The sequence below is a fragment of the Lacerta agilis genome, chromosome 13 (genome assembly GCF_009819535.1).
Source record: "Lacerta agilis isolate rLacAgi1 chromosome 13, rLacAgi1.pri, whole genome shotgun sequence".
Classification (NCBI taxonomy): Eukaryota; Metazoa; Chordata; class Lepidosauria; order Squamata; family Lacertidae; genus Lacerta; species Lacerta agilis.
Window position 1 is genome coordinate 2,536,206 of NC_046324.1, and position 21,461 is coordinate 2,557,666.

Genomic DNA, 21,461 nt, shown 5'->3' on the forward strand with positions numbered 1-21,461 from the left:
TAATGACCGCAGCACAAGTTACTTACATCATTAGTCACTTTGCGCATGACAGCATGTGCACACACAAGAAAGCTTTTCAACTGCACGTGTACTGTTTTGCCAGAGGAAAAGGCAACCTCTTTCTGCAAGGAGATATTTTGTCTTGCATAAGAGAAGCCTAAGAGTAATCTTGAATTTCTTGCCTTCTGTTGGGTCATACAGGGAAGGGGGGGGGGATGCATTAGCCCATAGAGAAGTGCAAATGTGGATCTTTTTATTTTGATTGGCTAATCTCAAGCCAATCAGCTCCTTCCTTTCGTTTAACTTGCTCTTATGCTCTGTCCAAACTCAAGTTCACAGCCACATCGCTTGCTCTGCATTGCTGCCGCTCTGTTCTCTCCGCTGGCTCTCCAGCGGCTGCAGCAGGAGCAGCTGCTTCAGCAGCAGCTGAAGTCTCAGCTTGCTGCTAACCTGATCAGCTCAGGATACAGCTTCTATGTGACATCACAGCCAGATGTTTGTCAAAGCCACACCCCTACGAGGGTCTGAAGCAATCCAAGGAGTAATAACGGACCAGCTCAGTCCTGCCGTCATTATGCACCCGGGAGACTGGAGGAACTGCAGGCTTGTTATTGTGGACAACCTTCATTAATTTTGTTTCAGACGAAAAGCTGTTCCGGACGGGGTTTGTTTTTCTTGGTGTTTTCCCTGGATGCCTTTCCTCTTCAGAAAGAGAGAAACTGGGTGTGACCCATACAAAGAAAGTACTTTTCAGGGAGCTGTGGAGCCAGCTATCTCATTTTCTACAAAAAGGAAATCTTCAGGAGCGTGTATGTGGGTTTCTTGAAGGTTAACAAAGAAGGAAAAATTGCAGTTGATTTATACACCTCAGGAGGCGTGAAAAATGGCAACAGCCGCCTACTTTGCCGCCGAGTGCCTTGTCTCAATGTCTAGCCGTGCTATAATCCATAGCCCCATGAGGGAACCGGCCCCTCAACCAGTTGGGAGAGCTCCCCCCCGCATCATCTCGAACAGAGCTGAGAAACCCGAAGTGAAAGAGGTTGGGAGAGACAATGGAGGTGGGTCCTCTGTATATGCTGTGGCCAGCATTTTAGCTGACCTAAACCAGCACGTTCCACCAAAGCTTTCCTCGCCTCAGGGGGAGAATCTTGAGAGCATTGACAGAGGGGGGGCTTCTCTTTCCCACAAAGTGTTTGGGGAAGAAAGTGTCTTGCTGGCCGGCAAACGTGGAGGAGGCAGAGCAACCACACCTACCAGCTTGGTGGCACCAAGTCAGCCAAGCCCCAGGCAAAGAAGCAGGCGAGGAAGATGCCGGGCTGAGCCTGAATTACCTCAGAAAAAGCATAAATGCCACTATGCGGGATGCGAAAAGGTTTACGGCAAGTCGTCCCATCTGAAGGCTCACCTGAGGACCCACACAGGTTAGTGACTGGCTGGCCTATTTCCAATAGCTTTGTTGGGAGGAGAGGGAAGAGAAAGCGGCTGGTGTTCAGGCTCCCAGGACTGAAGTCCGGGACAAGTTAATGAGAAAAACTGTAAACCTAAAGACTTACAGTGCAGCTCTTGTTGCTTCTGTAACAGGTAGTTCAGCCAAGCCTGTCCTTAATAAACACAGAAGTGTAACTGTGACCTGCTGCCCTCCTTTCTTCACTATCTCTGCTCCCTCCTTAACCCATGCCCGATTTCCAGGCATTGTTTCAGCTTCCTCCACTTATAGCCAGCAGAGCAGCCCCTTCTAGGAAAAGGAGCATGTGGGTGTTGTTGCTCTTTGGTTGTTTGTTTTGCAGTGATGTGGAGACATGGGGTATTTTGGTGCTCTCTATATTTTAAGTACGGTCCTTCGGTAATGTCTACATTTCTATGGTGTCTCTGCAGTGAACCTTCTGGTATCGCAAGCTATGCTGAGGCCCAATCTGTTAAAAGGTGGCCTAGAAATTAAACGAATGAAAAGGAAAGAGGGACACATTGATCAGAATCCGTAAGCAGAAACGGGGCACCCAAGAGCAACCAACACAGAGAAGAAGAGAGTGGTTAGTGCTCAAAGCAAAGTGTACCCTGTCAATAATAGTCTCAAAAATATAGTCACCTCTTTTCTTCAAGAAATTTTCACAAGGAGGGGAGAAATCATCTTGGCAATACATCGGCCACAATGAGTAAAACTTCAATGCTAGAAAGTATTATGGGCCTGGCCTCCTTTTCAGCACCAACCATGGCTGGGGCTTATTGTTTCCACTTTTGCTCTTCTCAAGGGAGCTGCAAGGAAGTCGATGGCAACAGCCAGCAGTTTCTGGGTCCCCCACCTGCTCTGCTTATTTAACAGTTGGCACTGCTTTTCAGCTCATATGACCAGTGGCTGCTGGTTACCCACTTGTAGTTGTGTGGGTTAATGATTTTGCAGGATACAATGATGACCCAAGGCAGTTTGGTGCCTTTGGCATAAGATATAAAGAGCAGTCCCTCCCACAACATGGGGCACAACCCACCGGGAAGTTCTTCCATGGAAGACCCTTTGAAATGGTCAGGAACTGTGCAAGCACAGCCATGGCCTGGCATAGGAACTCCCTTTTATACCAAGTGGCTGGGAGAACTTCCTGGTGGGTTCTACTCCGTGGGCTGGATCTGCCCGCCTCTCATTCTGCCACCTGTAACCGCACCCAAGCTGCAGCTGGAGGCAGGGCGAGTTGCTGCTGGGCTGCTGGGCTGCTTCTGACTCACCCTTCCTCCCATTTTGTAGTAACCTCTGGAATAACCAACAAACCAGGGCTTTGCTTGGTAAAGGCAAGCAAAGGTAATCAGTGCCATAAAAACATGCTTTCCAAAGAACAACTAACACCACCCTCCATAGTCCTCTAAAAACAACAGGGCACCTCAGTCCTAAATGCTTGATTTAGAATTAAGTCCCTTTTATATGAAAGGGCATTTCTTCCAAGTTTGCATCCTTTGAGTTGCCTCTCCTGACACCCTCCCTTACTGGAGCTTTCATGTTTAATGAATAATAACTATCCTCCCTGTTGCTACTCAAAGTTGGCAAATTGTAGATGAATCACGCCACACTATGCTCTTGCCCAAACTTTTCCTTCGCTTCCTTTTAACATGGAGACAAAGGGATTTTAAGCTTGTAAACTGACTGGAAACTGAAGCAGAGGATGCTGCTGGGAAAACCTCTCTTTGATACTGAGAAGGAGGGCTTGGCAGCTCATGCCTCTGGGGAGAGGGAGGGGAGGAAAGAGCTAGCAGACGTCATTCAAGAATGGGCTGGAGAAGTACGAGTCATGTAGGGACACTGGCTTGCCGCCCTGCTCTCCTTTGTTGTTCTTACTATTAAAAAAGAAGCTCGCCTCATTCACTTGTTTCCTCCTGCACTGCAGGATTTAGTTGTGCTGTTTGTGTTGCTAGAGCTGCTAGGTGGAAGACAGAGGTGGCAGCTACAGGGCTTGGCTGTAGGATTGGCTGGATCCCAAAGGCTTTCAAGCTTCTTTGTTTAACTGTTTCCTACTCAGGCAGGACCCCAGAGACAAGAGGAAAACAGGTCTTCCCAAATTCCCCTTCTTGGAAAGGAGTGGGTCCCTTTTTGAAAACAATTTGAGGGGGCTAATATTCCATCAGTCCACCCTTCCTAATGACAAAGCATTTTGCAGCGGCGCTCAAGGACAGGAGCTCACATTAATTCTTATTTCACTGGTTGTAGGGATAGTTGTTGGCCGAGAAGGTCAGTACAAACTACAACAGTTCTTGCCAAGAGAAAGTAAAAGGAGGACAGGAAATGCTCATTTATAACAGCTATGCATGAAAAGCTACACGTCACTTCCCCTTCTGTGCTTTTTTTCATGAGCAGAGATATTTCCAATCAAATATTATTGACATGGACAGCAGCCTGACAGGACAGGTAGAGAAGTGTATGCCAGGTAAAATCCTCCTCCTTCCCCCCCCCCCCAGTGTCCATTTCATTCAGCTTCATCCCCAAAGCCTATGGGATGCCTGCAAGTAGGACATGAGTGAAACATCAGCTGGTATTGGGAAGCACACTGTCTCCAAACATTGCGGGCAGTAGTCACGGATAGACACCCCCCTCCCTGAATTTGTCCCATCCTCTTTCAAAGCCATCCTTGTTGGCGATCACCATTGCTTCCTGCTGCAAATTCCATAGTTTAACTATGTGCTGCATGAAGAACTTTCTTTTATCTGTCCTGAATCTTCCAACATTCAGCTTCATTGGATGTCCATGAGTTTGTGTGTTATGAGAGAGGGAGATATTTTTCTCTCTCTCTCCACTTTCTCCATAGCATGCATAATTTTATAAGCTACCGTCATGTCACCTCTTACTTGTCTTTTCACTATAACTGGGGTTGGCAAGGTTTACCTCACCTGGGCTGGTTCACTCCAGTGGAGATTCCTCCGTGGGGTGGATCGTGTGTGCGTGTGAGTGCGCGCGACCATAATTTCCGGCATCTGTATCTGCGCAGATGCAATTTCTGGCATATGCACATGCGCAGACGAAATTTCCGGCACTGCGGAAGCAAGTCCCCACACCGCGCTGGTTTAGTGCAGCGCACGGGGACTCACTGAGAGGGCGGCTCAGTTTGGGGGCAGCTCATGGGCCGGTTAAATGACCCCTGTGGGCTGCTTTTGGCCCATGGGCCTTAGGTTGCCGACCCCGCTCTAAAAGCTTTCCAGATCATGTGGCCAGCAGGACTAAACTGCTTCTGGTGCAACGGAGTACCATGACGAAAAACAGATTGCACAGTAATGCCATTTACCTTCCCACCGCAGTGGTACCTATTTATCTACTTGCACTGGTGTTGCTTTCGAACTGCTAGGTTGGCAGGAGCTGGGACTGAGCAACGGGAGCTCACCCCATCATGTGGATTCGAACTGCCAACCTTCCGATCAGCCAGCCCAAGAGGCCCAATGGTTTAGACCACAGCGCCACCCATTCCCTTTTTATGTTCAAGTCCCCAAGGTGGGAGGTCTTGCTCCATTTCCAAAAGGTGGCTAGGTTTTGTTGAAGGGCCCTCTGTACTGAGAGGTAGTCTTAGGATAGAGAGGCAGCGACTGAAAAGTTTGCAAAAGGGCTGCGCTGGATGCACACCTATTTCAATTTTGGGGATGAAAACAAAATCATGACAAATGTAAAACAAAAACAAAAATAACCCTACAACACAGAATGTATTTTCTATCAAATAAGCCATCCCAATTGTTATAAAACTACACAGAAATTTTCTCCCAGTTCAAACACCCGCCTCCTTCAATGTCCTCAGCCATTTTGGAATCATATTGTGAACAGGATCGCATTGTGAGGCTCATGAATCGGATTTGGACTTTAAGTGCTGACACTGCTGAGGGCAAAAAAAGCTTGTTTAAAGTGAATGCTGCTTCCAGGACCGTCCACATGCATGATATTAGGAAATGGATGTGAATCAGGTAAATGAGAACAAAGGAAGCCTATCTAGAGTAATGCTTCTTAAAAGGTGACCTTTCAACACTGAGAAGATATTTCTGAAAATTACCAATCCCTTTTTATATTGGTCCTACTTTACACATTATGGCCACCTCAAAGAGGTCGGCTAAATTGTGGGACAGCTCCCCATGTGGATCAGGCTGTTTTATCACTACATTTCATCAAAAAATGTTTCAGGCAAAGTGGAAAGCAATTCAAAATACACAGCAATTGATCCATTTCATGTGGATGGCTCAGCATGCAGGAATAGCTGCCACAAGGAGCAAACTAAAGCTGTATTTACACAATGGAGTTAATGTGTGAGCTAGCAAAGCTAGATCAGTTTTGTCAGTATCCAGAGGAATTTCCCAAGCATTCCTCTCACTCTGGTCCAGAAAAGGGGGAAATGGTGGATTTTGCTGGGCTGTGTTCAAAAGGATCAAGGCCATATGTCTTCAATTATATGTCTTCACGTTAATTGCAGTTGCACTCCATCATGGGACTTGAAGTCTAATCCTGCTGTGTATGGTTATGCCATGCTTTCTAAATTGATTGCCTGCTTTTATATCTCACCTTTTTCTCCCAGGAGCCCAAGGAGGCTCACATGGTTCTCCCCTCCTCATTTAATCTCCACAACAACCCTGTGAGGTAGATTTGGCTGAGAGGCAAGAGTGACTGGCTCAAGGCTTCATGGCCGAGTGCAGATTTTAATCTGGTCTTCCGGTCACTAGTCTGACACTAACCACTGCACTACACTGTCTCTAATGTATGAATCAGTGAATGAGCAAGATCATGAAGTAATCTTTCAATGTCAGCTTAAGGTATACTTGATCATTCAGGCCTTTGGAAGATAATGGAGAGTGGAAAGCCATATGTGACTATCAGGGCTATTGTTGAAATACTGGAAGTATTTTGCTGTCCATAAATATTTTCAGTCTCCCCCCCCCCAATTTTTAGGAATTGTATTTTTTTATTGTGTGCTGTATTTTACAGAATTAGTCGTGCAAGCTACCCTGGGGCAGCTTGGAAAATGAAATAAATAAATAATCAAGATCTACAAAAAGATCCAAAAGCTATCTATGCAAAAGAGAAGGAATGACAGTATGAAGAGGACCCAGGTAGATTCTAGCTGGGAGCCAGTGTGGTGTAGTGGTTAAGAGCGGTAGACTCGTAATCTGGGGAACCGGGTTTGTGTCTCCACTCCTCCACATGCAGCTGCTGGGTGACCTTGGGCTAGTCACACTTCTCTGAAGTCTCTCAGCCCCACTCACCTCACAGAGTGTTTGTTGTTGGGGAGGAAGGGAAAGGAGAATGTTAGCCGCTTTGAGACTCCTTCGGGTAGTGATAAAACGGGATATCAAATCCAAACTCCTCTTCCTCCTCCTCCTCCTTCCGTGCTTCCACTTTTTGGTGGCTCCCCTGAAACATGCTTGGATTTGGATTTCATAGGGTTCCAGAAAAACAGGCAATCATTCACACTGAGAACTTGAACTTCAGGAGAGAAGGAAAATAGTTCACATTATGACTGGTGAGATGGAGCTAATTTCCTATTTCTCCATCTAACACTCAGCTCAGTACGTCTTACTGTTGGTTTTTGTTTTTTTAATTATTTGGCACCATTTGTCCAGGCCGCCCTGCCCACACACCATCATTTGCCTCCCTAAAATGGAAGGATGGCAGACCCCGACGATCAGCCCAAAACCTCAGCTATTTTGGCCTTCTTGAACTCAGCATTTGTTATTTGCACTGAGGAGCTTGGCTCCAAAACACTGCAAATTTCTGCCTCAATAATACCTACCCCCAGTGTGTCTCAGTTCCTGCAGGAACAAAGTTGTGATGGAACAGGGTCACTTACACACCTTGCAAGACCGGAATAGCTTGTTCAGCATTTTATATGCCAGGTGAAAGTTAAGAGGAGCCCTTCAGGCAAAAAGCAGAGGATCACCTAATGACTGATTACACTCAGGCAGAGACATATGGGACACCTTGTACTTGTTAGATGTGTGTGTCTCTTTTGTCTTTTTCCTTTGGGCTGCTGTGCTCATAAATAGTAGTTTTCCCACTGCAAGATGATAAAGAAATCTAAACTTGCATGCCTGAAGGGAAAAGAAGACTGGAGCGAGTGGAAAACTGGGGCAGGGGTGGGTTTGTGCTGCCATTCTCTGGGCTCACAGAAAATAATAACAGAGCATGGCACCAAGCATGGAGTTCATCAGTTCATTGAGTAGTCCAACTTCAATTTAAGAAGGGCCAAGTTTCTAGCCCATATACTGATGAAATATAAGTGTGAGAGAAGAAGAACAAGTAGACCTGAAATGCCTGCTCTACCTCCTCAAAAGTAGAGGAGTGGGGCTCGTGTGTTGCTCTCCAACTCCTTCTCAGGACTAGAATCAAAGAATTCTTATACATCTGCTTATCTTGCATAATCTACACAGGTTACAGGTACCATCTTTTTATAGCACAGAATTTAGACTGACAGTGCAGAGCACCCTCACCCCCAGCATGGAATACACAAAGCCTTCAATATGAGTAGCTTCAGATCTCCCTTAGATCTTACAGCAGTAGCACTGGGACCTGTTTTGCCAGCCAAATGAGTGTGTGCTGCCCCTGTGTTCATAAACACAAGTTGTTCATCATACTTCAATTATAGTTTACATTTTCAAGAGTGTACTTAAAAATCTTTGGTGTATAGCTAAAAAAAATATGGCATCACAGTACCTGGGGAACTTGAAATAGTTGTTATACAGTGGCACCTCTGGTTACGTACTTAATTCGTTCTGGAGGTCCGTTCTTAACCTGAAACTGTTCTTAACCTGAAGCACCACATTAGCTAATGGGGCCTCCCGCTGCCGCTGCACCGCCAGAGCACGATTTCTGTTCTTATCCTGAAGCAAAGTTCTTAACCTGAAGCGTTATTTCTTGGTTAGCAGTGTTTGTAACCTGAAGCGTATGTAACCTGAAGCGTATGTAACCCGTTAATAGATTTTTAAAGATACCATTTACAAAACAGTCTCAAGACGAGTTACAAGCTATATAAAAAATACTAAAATTTAGAAACACTAAAACTAACAGACTATCTTTGACCCCCTACAATACTGAAACCCCATCCTCCCAACCCTCAGCCTGACTCACTTCACAAAGTTGTTGCCAATATAAAAATTACAATGAATGCAAAAATTGGTGGCTTGTGGGGTTGCCTGAGCTTCCTTCCACAAGACTGACTACAGGAACTATTGGAAGAGCAACTATGATGTTTAGAGATCATAGTCTGGTGGTGCTTTTAAATATAGAATCAAATTATAGCCTTGCAGTACTGCAGCATTTTTATCCTACTGGAGCTCTAGAAGGAACCTATTACTGTATTTGTGGGTCTAGGGCAGGGGTCCCCAAACTAAGGCCCAGGGGCCAGATGCGGCCCAATCGCCTTCTAAATCCAGCCCGCGGACGGTCTGGGAATCAGCGTGTTTTTACATGAGTAGAATATGTCCTTTTATTTAAAATGCATCTCTGGGTTATTTGTGGGGCGTAGGAATTCGTTCCTATTTTTCCCCCCAAAATATAGTCTGCCCCCCCCACAAGGACTGAGGGACAGTGGACCGGCCCACGGCTGAAAAGGTTTGCTGACCCCTGGTCTAGGGTAAGCCCCTGGCCCCATTCTGAGTTTTAGACAATTAGAAGTTGTAAGGGGGATGGGCAATGAGAAACAGGCCAAGAGGTTTCTGTACCATTCCAAATACTTTGGGGATAACATTTGAATAACATTTAGTCACCAATAGCATTCAGATGCAGCTCCACCACCTGAAATGCAGCATCCGTTCATATTTGACAGAATCTGACAGCTGATTTGCAACAGCATTGAATAAAATATCTGCTGACTTTCTCCATTTCGTTTAATCAATTCATCACTCAACCAGAAAATGCTCCATTGGAGCTGCAGGGAAGGGCATCAAAACCAGTCAGAACTCAGATGCTGACATCAATGGAATGTGAATAGCAAATATGATGGGGAAAATTTCAGTTTATAAAACATAACTCAAACTAAAACACATACCAGAGTTTGAAGTAGTTTTGAAATTTTGCTTCAGCCACAGCTCTGTTCATCACCAACAGGTAAACAGCCTCCCCCAGGCCCCCTGCAATTTCAGAGGGGCTGAACCAGTGTGGTGTAGTGGTTAAGAGCGGTAGACTCGTAATCTGGGGAACCGGGTTCGTGTCTGCACTCCTCCACATGCAGCTGCTGGGTGACCTTGGGCTAGTCACACTTCTCTGAAGTCTCTCAGCCCCGCTCACCTCACAGAGTATTTGTTGTGGGGGAGGAAGGGAAAAGGAGAATGTTAGCCGCTTTGAGACTCCTTCGGGTAGTGATAAAGTGGGATATCAAATCCAAAACTCTTCTTCTTCTTCTCAACCCAAGAGGCAGTTACCACACAGCACTTAATGCCACAAGATTCCTGTGCATGTAGCCTTACTTAATAAACAAAAACAATTGAGGAAAGCAGTATCCCATCTTTCTTTGCCATCCAGGACATCTGAACAGCATATCTTGCTATTCTCCCTGGAGAGCCATTTTTGCAAAAAAAGGCACAAAGGCAGAAATATCCTACTAGCATGGAAATACCATCAACCATGACAAAACCTTTTTAACAACAGATAAGTTGGTTTCCTTTTCCATTTGCTGAAGGCCTGTGTTAGATTCAAAACATTGGCCCCCTCTGCTGGGACAACCAGCCTCTGAGTAGGTGCTGAGTGCCCTTCCAACAATTCCCAGAAACAAGAGCTTTCTCTTCAGGGAGGGGAGTATCAAACCCTCTCAACTTTCTTCTCCTTTTTTGCAAATTTAGTACTGATCTAAACCAAAATGGGACGCGGGTGGTGCTGTGGGTTAAACCACAGAGCCTAGGGCTTGGTGATCAGAAGGTCGGCGGTTCGAATCCCTGCAACAGGGTGAGCTCCCGTTGCTCGGTCCCAGCTCCTGCCCACCTAGCAGGTCGAAAGCATGTCAAGTGCAAGTAGATAAATAGGTACCGCTCCAGCGGGAAGGTAAACGGTGTTTCCGTGCACTGCTGTGGTTCGCCAGAAGCAGCTTTGTCATGCTGGCCACATGACCCGGAAGCTGTACGCCGGCTCCCTCGGCCAGTAACACAAGATGAGTGCCGCAACCCCAGAGTCGGACACGACTGGACCTAATGGTCAAGGGTCCCTTTACCTTTACCTAAACCAAAACAAGTGTCACATGGTAGCGCAGGAAATATCTGCCTAGATTTCCCCAGAATTTCCCTCTTGGTGTCTTATCCCTAAAGCCCTTAAGGCAGGCATCCTCAAACTGTGGCCCTCCAGATGTTTTGGTCTACAACTCCCATGATCCCTCACTAACAGGACCAGTGGTCAGGGATGATGGGAATTGTAGCCCCAAACATCTGGAGGGCCGATGTTTGAGGATGCCTGCCTTAAGGCAATGATAAAAATAAGTAATTTAGCTTGCCTGGTTGGGGGGGGGGGGCAGTTTCCCTGGCAGGAGTTCTCCAAATCCTCTTCAGTCTGCTTCCCATGGGAGCCCAGGATTCCTTAGATCTTGACAAAAGTCCTGATAATTTCTGTAGGTCAAGGGAAAAGAGTGCATTCTAAAATGCAAAAGAAGTGAAATTTGATTCCAGTCAGAGCAATGAAAGAAAGACACCAGAGCCACCTGGAATCAAGGCCATTATACCGTTCAATGAGAAACAGAAAGCCCACTCCACTGGGAAGTCTGCCAGCTTGAGCCCCAGTGATATTAACAAGAGCTGTGCAAGTAAACTGTGCTATGGCTTTCATTGTAAGGCTTCCACAATTGCCCTTTCCAGTGGTTAATTCACATGTAAGAGGGGACCTCTGGATGTTCTGTCTCAAGCACCACAGAGTCTTGGTCTTGCTCTGAGGGGAAGAAAATGCTTTGTCTTTACAGGGAGGGGAGAACTTCTCTGTTGATCGTTTTAATTTTCTTCCTCATTTCCCGTTCATACACTACCACATCCTCCTCAAGCCCTCATTGCTTTTTAAAATAGGGAATGGGATGACCCAGCTCTTTAGATTTGGATATGCTGTTGCTGATAAATGTCTGCTCACAGGAAAGGGTTAGTGCTTTTACACTTGGAAAAGCTGACATTCCTTAACCCAAACATGATATTTTGTCTTGAATAGCGGGGGAAAGATTGAGAGATGTTGTGTCTCCTTCCATCTAATGCATTCTTGCTGTGTGTTTGCAGACATGCTTTTCTGTATTGTGACGCATTCAGCAAACATAGTTGCAGCTGAATGGTGTGTGAACCAAGCATGATACCCAATGACTGAGGTTATTGGGAAAGGAACCAGACTCTTTGGCAGTAAGAGAATTATTCTGCCCAGGTTTGCCACTCCGTGGCAGGGGGCTGCAGCCATTCCTGTGTGCCATACCTGTGCCTGTGAGGGAAGGGGAAGAAATTTGATTCAGTTTACATTTAAAAGCAATTTGTACTTCCCAAAACAAAACCTAGACAAAGACACAGCCACGCCCTTCATAATTTGCCCTTCTCTGAATTTTGCAATGCTGTTCTCCAACCAGAAATGCATAGGCTTGGGTAAACATGTACATATTAGTGGAAATAGCACACCCAAAAAGTGTTAGGCCCTGCTTTGCATGTGCATATTAGGATCAATTCACACTAAAATGCTGATGATTTTTTGTGAGGATTTCTAAAGAAATAAAGTAAATTCTATAGCTAATAGGGAACTATAAGGAACTGAATTTAAGATTGGAAAATGAGAAACTGTGAGAAAACTAAATCCTTTTGTGTACACTTGTAATATATAAAGTGTATACCAAGTAATACGAGAAGCGGACCTTGGTTTACCATCCAAAATCTAATCTGGGAAGTTTAAAGTAGAATCCCTACACCATTTCACATGTTAGACAGCAAAACACCTAGCTGTTGCCATCAAGAGTATTCAACAGGGAGCGATAGCCAATTTGAGAGCACCTGTACAATACAAATGCTTCCAACCTTCCACCCAGTTTGCCATATTGACACTTTATATTTTTAGGTGTGTGTTTAGAATTAAATAATCTCAGGTGTACATCTGAAAAGGTAATGCATGAAGAAGTCTTTCTTATTGTAATCTAGACTCTCAGTATGAAGGTCCAGAGTGGTCTCTTGTTTTAGTTGCTCTGCATTATAGCTCTCGTTTTAATAAATTGGCCTTTGGACAAAGGAATAAGTGGTGGAGAATTTTCTGTCTCTGGCGTCTATTTATCCAACACCCACAATTCCCCCTTCCAAACTCTTCTCGATAATGAGCCAAATGGCTTCATATCAGTTCCTTGGCAACATTAGCTAGAGATAATGACAAGGGAGTGCCAAGTGACTAATTAGCCCTGTTAACATATCAAGCTCACAATCGAGACAGTAGGCTTTGTTTTCCACTTTCCGACAGAAAATCAAGGGGGCAAAATGAGATATTTAATGTTTTGTTGTTGTTGTTTTTTTAAGAAAACCAACAATATAAATTCACCAAAAGGAGAAGACAAACTGATTTAACAAGGTTAGTCTAACCCTCTGGGGCGAAGACCCAAGTAATCTGTTGCAGATAACTGCAATTGTGACTCAGAAATGTCTCTCTAAGCCAGGAGTAGGCAACTTAAGGCCTGGGGGGGCGGGGGGCGGATGAGGCCCAATCGCCTTCTAAATCCGGCCCACGGATGGTCTGGAAATCAGCGTGTTTTTGCATGAGTAGAATGTGTGCTTTTATTTAAAATGCATCTCTGGGTTATTTCTGGGGCATAGGAATTCGTTCATTCCCCCCCCCCCAAAAAAAAACATAGTCCGGCCCACCACATGGTCTGAGGGACAATGGACCGGCCCATGGCTGAAAAAGGTTGCTGACCCCTGCTCTAAGCACTTGGGCATGAACACAGGAGCATAGGAAGCTGTCCTGTAATGAAATAAACCCATGTAGCTCAGTATTTGCTCTACTGGCTGGCAGGCGCCCTCCAGGGTTTCAGGCAGGGAGTCTCTCTCAGCTCTGCTTTAAGATCTTTGGGATTGAATCTGGGACCTTCTTCATACAAAACACATGCTCTACCACTGGCAGTCAAGGAAGGCACCATGAGAAAAGGACTCAAATACCTTCTAAGTGGGTTTCACAAAGGCCAAGGACAACTCATTCAGCATCAGAGATGCTGACTTGTGCCCAAGATTGAGGGGCCCCGGCATGCACCATGCACGTGGCATCACATTGTCAGGAGGAGGCTGAGTGCAGAGCCCAGCATGGCGCTGCTTCAATGGCCAGCGGCTCCTCCTCTCTCACACTCAGGGGGAGCCGGCCACAACAGGGGGATCCCCTCCCAGCAGATATTAGGGCAGCGAAGAAACCTCGGCCCCATAGAGCTGGTACCCCTACTCAGCAATGTACTATTCGCAGAAAGTTTTCCTTTAGATCTAAAAACGGAAAATTCCCCTGTATGTTAAATCTCCTCTATGTACATAATAAACTCAAATCCACAGTAATTCCAGACAAGACTATACAAACCTCAATTCACAAGGTAAGATTGTTCCACCAGTCCACAGATAAGGGAGGGGACTGCAAATCAAAAGCTGCTAAAAATCCCACTTAGAACTCTTTCCCCTGTCCTCAGGAAATGGGGAAAGATGAACCAGACAGATTTGATGTCTCAGTTTCTCATTTTTACAATGTTAATTTCAGTTTACAACATCAGTCTGCATTAAAAACAAACAAAACAAAACCTAACAAACATTTTGTATGCAATCATGCTTAATATACACATTTTGCAAGTAAATTACCATAATGTATGTATGTTTTCACTAACATAACCAAGTCTACGCACAGTTTTCCTAAATGTAGACAGTTTTCTATGCATTTCCTGACAGGAGAATGTTATCAGAAAATTTGGAAGAGAGTGAATTTTCAAGAAGAGCTGTGTCTCGGTTCAAAATTTAGGTAGGAGGGATTAAAATGTGAGTTCTTTTGTTCCTGAGGGACCATTTGACCCTGCGTTGCCTGACCATCCACACTACTTGAAAACATGGGCTTAGTTCCCTGCTAGGTTCAGACTTGGCTGAGCCTCTTTCCATCAAGGTTATACCTAAAAAGGGGGTGTGACCAGAGCCAAGCCATACCTTGTGCAGAAGCTTGCCTTCCCTTAGGCGGAACTGCTGAGCTCCACAAGGGCTTGCAATGCAGCACTCTGAAGATGCCCCATCCCAGCCTCTCCCATGACTTTTCTGATAGTGAGAGGAGGGAGAACAAGTTACTTGGGCAATAAAACCCAAATTCTACTTGCTTCAACTGCTGCATCGATAGAAATAGGTCACACATTCTACAATGCAGGTTATACATTGCTTTCAGCATGCTTTTTGTTGCTTATGTGTCTGCAGCACTTTCCATTATTTTTTCGATAAAAATATGCGACCTCAATCCAGATTGGAAACACAATGTGTGATGTCTAATCCTTTCCTCCCCACCTGTTTTCATGCCAAAATTCATCCCAAGCTATTATTTGCCCCAAAAGGTACTATTTGTAGTAAATGAAATCTTCAAGGTGAAAAACAGCTGGAGGGAATTTCAGTGGGACAATGGCATGTGGAAGAAAGGGTTAATCCACCCCCCTCCCACTATGATCCTTTTTGTCAAAAATGAAAGCAGCTAAGGCTGTTTGGTTCTTATATATAGGCAAAACACAGAAGCAAATAATTGATCAGAACGGGGCATTTATCAACTGTAACCCAAAGGCTTTGCTAGGCAAGGCAGCTTCGTCACATTGGTGCTACATGTTAAACCAGGGAGAACATGTCAGTCTTTAGGAGCATCACAGTAGATCAGGGGTCAGCAAACTTACTGCACCTTGGGCCAATGTCTCCAGCACCGATCGCACTGTGGGCTGGAGGGCGTGCCCATATGCGTGCACACATGCTATTTCCGGCGCACTTATGGGTCGGAGGAGCACCAGAAATAAGAGCAGGCGGGGGCAGTGGGTGGGGGGGGTCGCCGCAGGCTGGATAAACAAGTCCCTCGGGCCTTATCTGGCCTGCGGGCCTTAGTTTGGGGATTCCTGCACTAGATACTGCTTTTTATTTATTTATTTAAAAGATGTAAAACGTTTAAGGTGGCTACCAAAAGGAAAGAAACAGAAATACAACAAAAACACCTAGCACATCATTAAAATGAAAGCATCCACAAAGGACCACTTTGGAAAATTTAAAACCAATGTTTAAATGATTCCACAAAAAGGCCTTCCTAGAGAGGAAGGTCTTAGCCCAGTGACAGAAGATGGCCTCATTGAGCAAGAAGTCACATGGTTTGGGTGTAACCATGAAAAAGCCTTTTGCCTTGGTCCCAGCCCATCAGGACTTTGGGGCAAAGAGGAGGACCCAGGTACATGATTTCCATATTCAGCACATGAGCACTTCTCAAATATCAAAGGAAAATATACTCAGGCATATGGTGTGTTGTTGTTTTTTACTGGGAGGACAAAACAAGTGCCGATTTGACATTCAAAACATTAATACAAAACAACAATTCAGAATCTGTTTGAAGAGAAAGCATTGTTTCCACATTTTCAAGCACAAATGCATTTTTCTGTTGTCTGGCTTTGCACGTTTGGTGCAGGTCCAAACCTGGAAACCTGGAAGGAGTCCATGTTGGCCACGTGGTTCCCAGTTCTGTTTTATAACTTCATGCAGGACTCAGTGTTTTTTCTCCTTTTCCACTCCAAATAATCCTGGATCAGCTGTTTGGATGTCAGCTCTTGCTGACCCAGCCAAAAAAGAAAGGAGAAACCACAACCCAAATTTAAGTGCAACCATTTCAGAAGCAATTCTTGGGGGATTTCTCCCTCTGTGTACACTTCTATTTTTGTAGCTTGCTGGTCACCCACTTGGCTTTTGCTGGAGACTAGGCCTCACGTGGTCAGTGAGATCATTATCTTACTGCATATTGTGAGACAACGGTCAGACAATGAGGGTTATTTAAGTGCAGGCACAGAGGCCAGACAAACGTATCCTGTGTTTTGCAAAGCTTGCTATTTCGGTGGTTTATGTACAGAAGATACACTTGGGCTGAAAAAGAAAAATTGGTAACATTAACAGTGTCAACTAGCAACAAAGGAATAGTTTCTGAAGCTGTGCTCTCAACATTGAGTGTTGGGGGCAAATTAAATGAGTAAATCCAAGCAGTTCTTGTGGATTGTGTTCACTGGGCAGTTCTCCAGCAAAGCCTCAATGAAGGAGAGGTGGACACCATTACAGACAGAAGTGCCAGGCATTTGTTTTGCCTTCTTTGGGCTGCAGGGGAATGAAGTCCAGTCCCCCAGCTAGGACTGCCAACCAGCTACAGTACTATGTATTGTACGGGTGCAATGACCAAAGCCATGGTTCCCTCCCAGGCACTTGGACTGAGGGTTGAGAAAAGAGCAAGCTCCAGATTATCTCTTCAGCACTTCCTGTAGTGTTAGCAGCACTGAAGTTACCACCCTGGGGTGCAAGCCTGCGCAGTGTGCAGGGAGGTCCTGGGATGCCTCGCTGGCGTGGTCCAAAGGAAAGCAGAGCAAGCTTGGCTGTAGGAGCTGCCAGGAGGCACTGTACAAAATGCCATCCACCCACCTTGGGGACTCCACTCCAGGTTTTACTCCTGAGCCTTTTCTTCTCCCAAAGACATTCCACAAGGCAGCGGAGGTTTAGGATCACAGTTTTCTTTCTCCTAGTTGGGCTACATTCCTAGGTTGACGAGCCTCATCTGCACCCACACATATTTTAGAAAATATGGCTTGAAACCATGCAGAGAGAGTGCAGGGACAGATGAACGCATAAGCAGAACTCCAGTTTATTCAGGGGAGAGCTACAGGTGTCAGCTTTTACATTCTCCCCAGGTAGACTGCTTCTCACCCCTTATGTCATTGCTCTTCAGCCTGGATTCAGACCTTTAGGTGTGAGCATTATTGTGGGCTGGGGTGTTCAGAGCAAGATCTCCCTCAGATGGTCCTTCAAGAGGATCTTCAGTGCTGGTTCTTCTAGGATGTGCATGCTCCCCAAGGTCTTCAGGCTGTGGGGTGTTGGGTTCATCCTTTGAGGACTGTGTCCAAGACAGGGTCAGAGCTAGGCATGATACCAAGAGGCCAATATTTCTGAATGGAAGACTCTACCTCCCCCACCCCACCCCCCACATTCCTGCTCACACCAGAGCTTCCAGAGGAACCTAGAACATGGCAGATCAAATAAGTCCAAAAGTCACAGACAAGCACAATGGGACCCCCAAACAATGTGAGAAATAGAAACATAGAACCATAAAATTGTAAGGGACCACATTACTGCAGAGAAGAGTGGGAGACAGCGGCGTTGCGTCACCACAGACACCATACACCATGCAGTCCATAGTCTGATAGCTGATGTTTCCACCCTCTGCTTGGGCCTGCAACCCTAGAAGGGTCCAGTTTCACCTCTGTATCTAGTCCAACCCTTTGCAATGCAGGACTATCAACTAAAGCATTCATGACAGATGGCCACCCAACCTCTGAAAATACAATATGTTGCAGCAATGATACCTAGAAACATATCTGAAATGCAGCCAAAAAAGGTTGAAAATACAAAATTCCCATATGAATCTGAATCTACAAAAAAATTATTGTAGGGTTGTTACTGATGAGATGTCTGGAATGTATATTATTTCACTGCTTTGTCAAAACCTATTTAGAATCATAGAACAGTAGAGCTGGAGGAGACCCCAAGGGTCATTTAGTAGCAATGCAGGAATCTCAACTAAAGCAACCATGGCAGATGACCATCAAACATCTGCATATAAAAAAGGAACTTCTCAGGGCTGGCAGCAGAACAGAACGCTCGTTGTTGTTTTTTATGTGTTTCTGCCCCCAAAACATATTTGGTACAAATAATCCTAAGTAACTAAGTCAGTAGGTTTCCCCCAGATGAGCTTATTTTTTCCTGGAAGATTCAACCCAACACCAATCCCCCAAATTAGCAACCTGAGTCACTGAAGTCTCTGGCTCACCATCCAGGCTCTCCAGCAAGGACCACAGGGGAATCAGATCTAGTTTGCACTTAACAGGCTTTTTTCAAAATGAAACCCAGAGCACAGTGCTTCCATTTTCCAACAGTCACACTTCTATAACTTTTGCAGTGCACTTTTCCAGCCAAGTGATGTTTACAAAAATGCATATGTTGGTGAAAATAACATACCAAAATGTGTTATAGTAGGGGTGATTGCTTGCAAATCTGTATGTATTGTTCAAAATTGCATGTAATCAGGAGAAATTCACACCCAGATGCTGATGATGAATATGTAAGCAATCAATCAATCAATCTACACACTTTATGTGTAAATGTAGAGAGCTGAACTTGAATAAATGAGAAACTGAAATCGAGATTGACAGATTTGCCCATCCCAGCCTGCAGCCTGCTATCAAGAGCTGAGATCTTCTTCTAGTCTTGCCTTCAGGTCTCTCTTCCCAGGATTAAATGGAGAGCAGGCCTTTTAGAGTCTTAACCACACCCTTTGAACACTCTACTTGTACTTTCTGATCTTTTTAAAAGGAAGAAAAGGTCCCTGATAGTGAGCAGCACATTTGCTATGTTCCCCCATTAGAACACCCGCCCCCCATTCAAAGCTAGCATGGAGGGAACAGAGCCAGAGAGGACACTTCTGCTATGCATGTCAGCCTTATATCACCAAGGAGTTTTCTTTTACAGGTCTGGTCACGTGATCTGTCTCACTGGCAGCCTGAATTTCTGAAAACATTTTAGCCGCTTGATTTTGTTAATTGCATCACATGGCCTTCAAGAAGTCTCATACCACAAAGTCTTAGACAGAAAACAGTAGGTCATTTGGTGTGTCAGATCTCCACTCCTTGTCTCATCTCTTGTGTACAGACATTTCAGTAAGTACTGTGTGGTCTCTTGGGAAAAAGTTAACTTATCAGAGAGCAAGGCTTGCTCAAACTTTTTTTTTTAAAAAAATTTAAATGTAATTTCTTGCTTAGACTGGAGACTGTGGACTCTGTGTGGTCTGGCAAAGCCAAAACTGCACAGCCTATCCCTGGCATAGAATAGCAGTTTCCAAACTTTCTGCCCTCAGGGAATCCTCCCTGCACAACTGCATCCACAACAGCAGCCCTCCACTTCCATCAGACTTCAACAAGGGCTATGCTGCAGGCAGTTGGGTTCCAGGACTCAGAGGTCTGCCCATCAAAGTGGCCCAGGAGGGCATCTGGTCCAGCGTGGGAAGGGAGCAAGTTCCAGAGCAGCGGACAAAGATCCAAGGGGCCAGGGGCAGGTGGATAGTCAAAGCCAAGTCCTTCTCATGTTACTGAGCAGCCCATGGCTTCCTAACAACTCTGGTAATGCCAGAAACACCAGGCTGCACAGGGAAAACCGGTGGTGTGTCCTTCCTCAACAGGGTACTCAGACAACCAAAACAGATTTTGGCTGAAGGAATCAACCCTCAGCAGGAACATAAAATTCAGGGGCATGTGTAGCTGGCCGAGGCGTGTGTGTGTGTGTGTGTGTGTGTGTATAATCATGGCAACCGTAACACCACATAACTGTATATTGGCAGCTTCTGGGATACAGAGGCTCCGTTCAGGAATAGCCTACATTTCATGGCATATATCAAAACGCTGCAATGTTTTCACAGTGCTTTTACAGAAAACAAAGTCTTCCTGCAGCATTTACATTTGATTTCCCACTCATTCCTTTATTTACTTAAGTCCTAATGATATCCTTGGGACTACACATTTCTGGCCATTTCCCAAGCTGTGCTCTTTTCCACATAATGGTCTAATAAGGGATGCAAAGGGGAGCATCAACCGAAGCACTGCTAGGGAAGGTATTTTCCATGTCCTGCCCTGTGCTGTGCGGGGAATCACAGCAGACCCCCGTTTTATAAGCCACCCAGTCTAGAGAGATCAGGGTTGATGTAAAATGGAGATTATGAAAAATCCCTCTGGGGACATCTTTAAATACTGTACAGTGGTACCTTGGGTTACAAACACCTTGGGTTACAAACACTTCAGGTTACAGACTCCGCTAACCCAGAAGTAGTACCTCAGGTTAAGAACTTTACCTCAGGATGAGAACAGAAATTATGCGCCGGCGGCCCCATTAGCTAAAGTGGTACCTCAGGTTAAGAACGGTTTCAGGTTAAGAACGGACCTCCAGAACGAATTAAGTTCGTAACCAGAGGTACCACTGATTTTCATGATTTCTGAAATATTTCCTCTATCTTCATAAAGGCTCAACTAACCTTTTGGTTCTGAGGCCTGAGGAAGCAAGCTAGGGAACTATCAAGAATTGTGAGGAATTGATTATACAAACTCAATCAATACTTTACACTCCATCTGTGTATTTGGATTTGACCTGACTGGGCCAGCTGAGAGGGGGGAAAGGTAGTATGGCAGCCTGTGAATATCAGTCTAACCAACTATTCTGCAACTGTTTGTGGTCCTCCATTACAATAGGGATGGAGAACCTGTCATCTTCCAGGTATTGTGAGCCTCCAACTCCCATCAGTCCCAGCCAGCATGGTCAATGGTTAGGGATGATGGGAATTGTAGTCCAGCAACATTTGGAGGCTTAGAGATCTTCTTCCACTGTCTCAAAATTGCTTGGTTGCTTCAGGTTTTAATCAGTAGATTAATCAACTCAATCTTTAGTTAATTAAACAGGGCATATTTGATTAAGGGTACACTTCATTGTTTATTAACAGCTGTTTTACTTCTGGTTTGTTGCTGTCCCTAGAGAAATAAAAATGACTATTAAGGGTGTCCTTTGCATCTTAAAATAAGTTGTAATTTCTGCTTGGAGAAATGTTAACTCTCACTTTTATTGCAAGAAGGAACCTATATTGGTAACAGTCACACTTATAATTGATCAGTTAAAAGGCAGGTGATAAACCAAGCAGTAATTATTGAATCAAGCAGCGACTCTGCTGAAAATCCAAACTCTTTAAAATATTGCTTTCTGGAATGCAGCTCACATTCTTTACC

At 45.0% G+C, this 21,461-nt stretch overlaps 1 protein-coding gene across 1 annotated transcript in view; it reads left to right on the plus strand.

Annotated features, from left to right (window-relative positions):
- Positions 1-233: 233 nt before the first annotated feature.
- KLF13 (Kruppel like factor 13) overlaps positions 234-21,461 on the plus strand; it is a 33,758-nt gene continuing 12,530 nt past the window's right edge. The window contains exon 1 of the mRNA XM_033167752.1: positions 234-1,421. Within this exon, the coding sequence (XP_033023643.1) occupies positions 884-1,421 (538 nt within the window). The 5' untranslated portion in view covers positions 234-883. The remainder of the gene's footprint in view (positions 1,422-21,461) is intronic.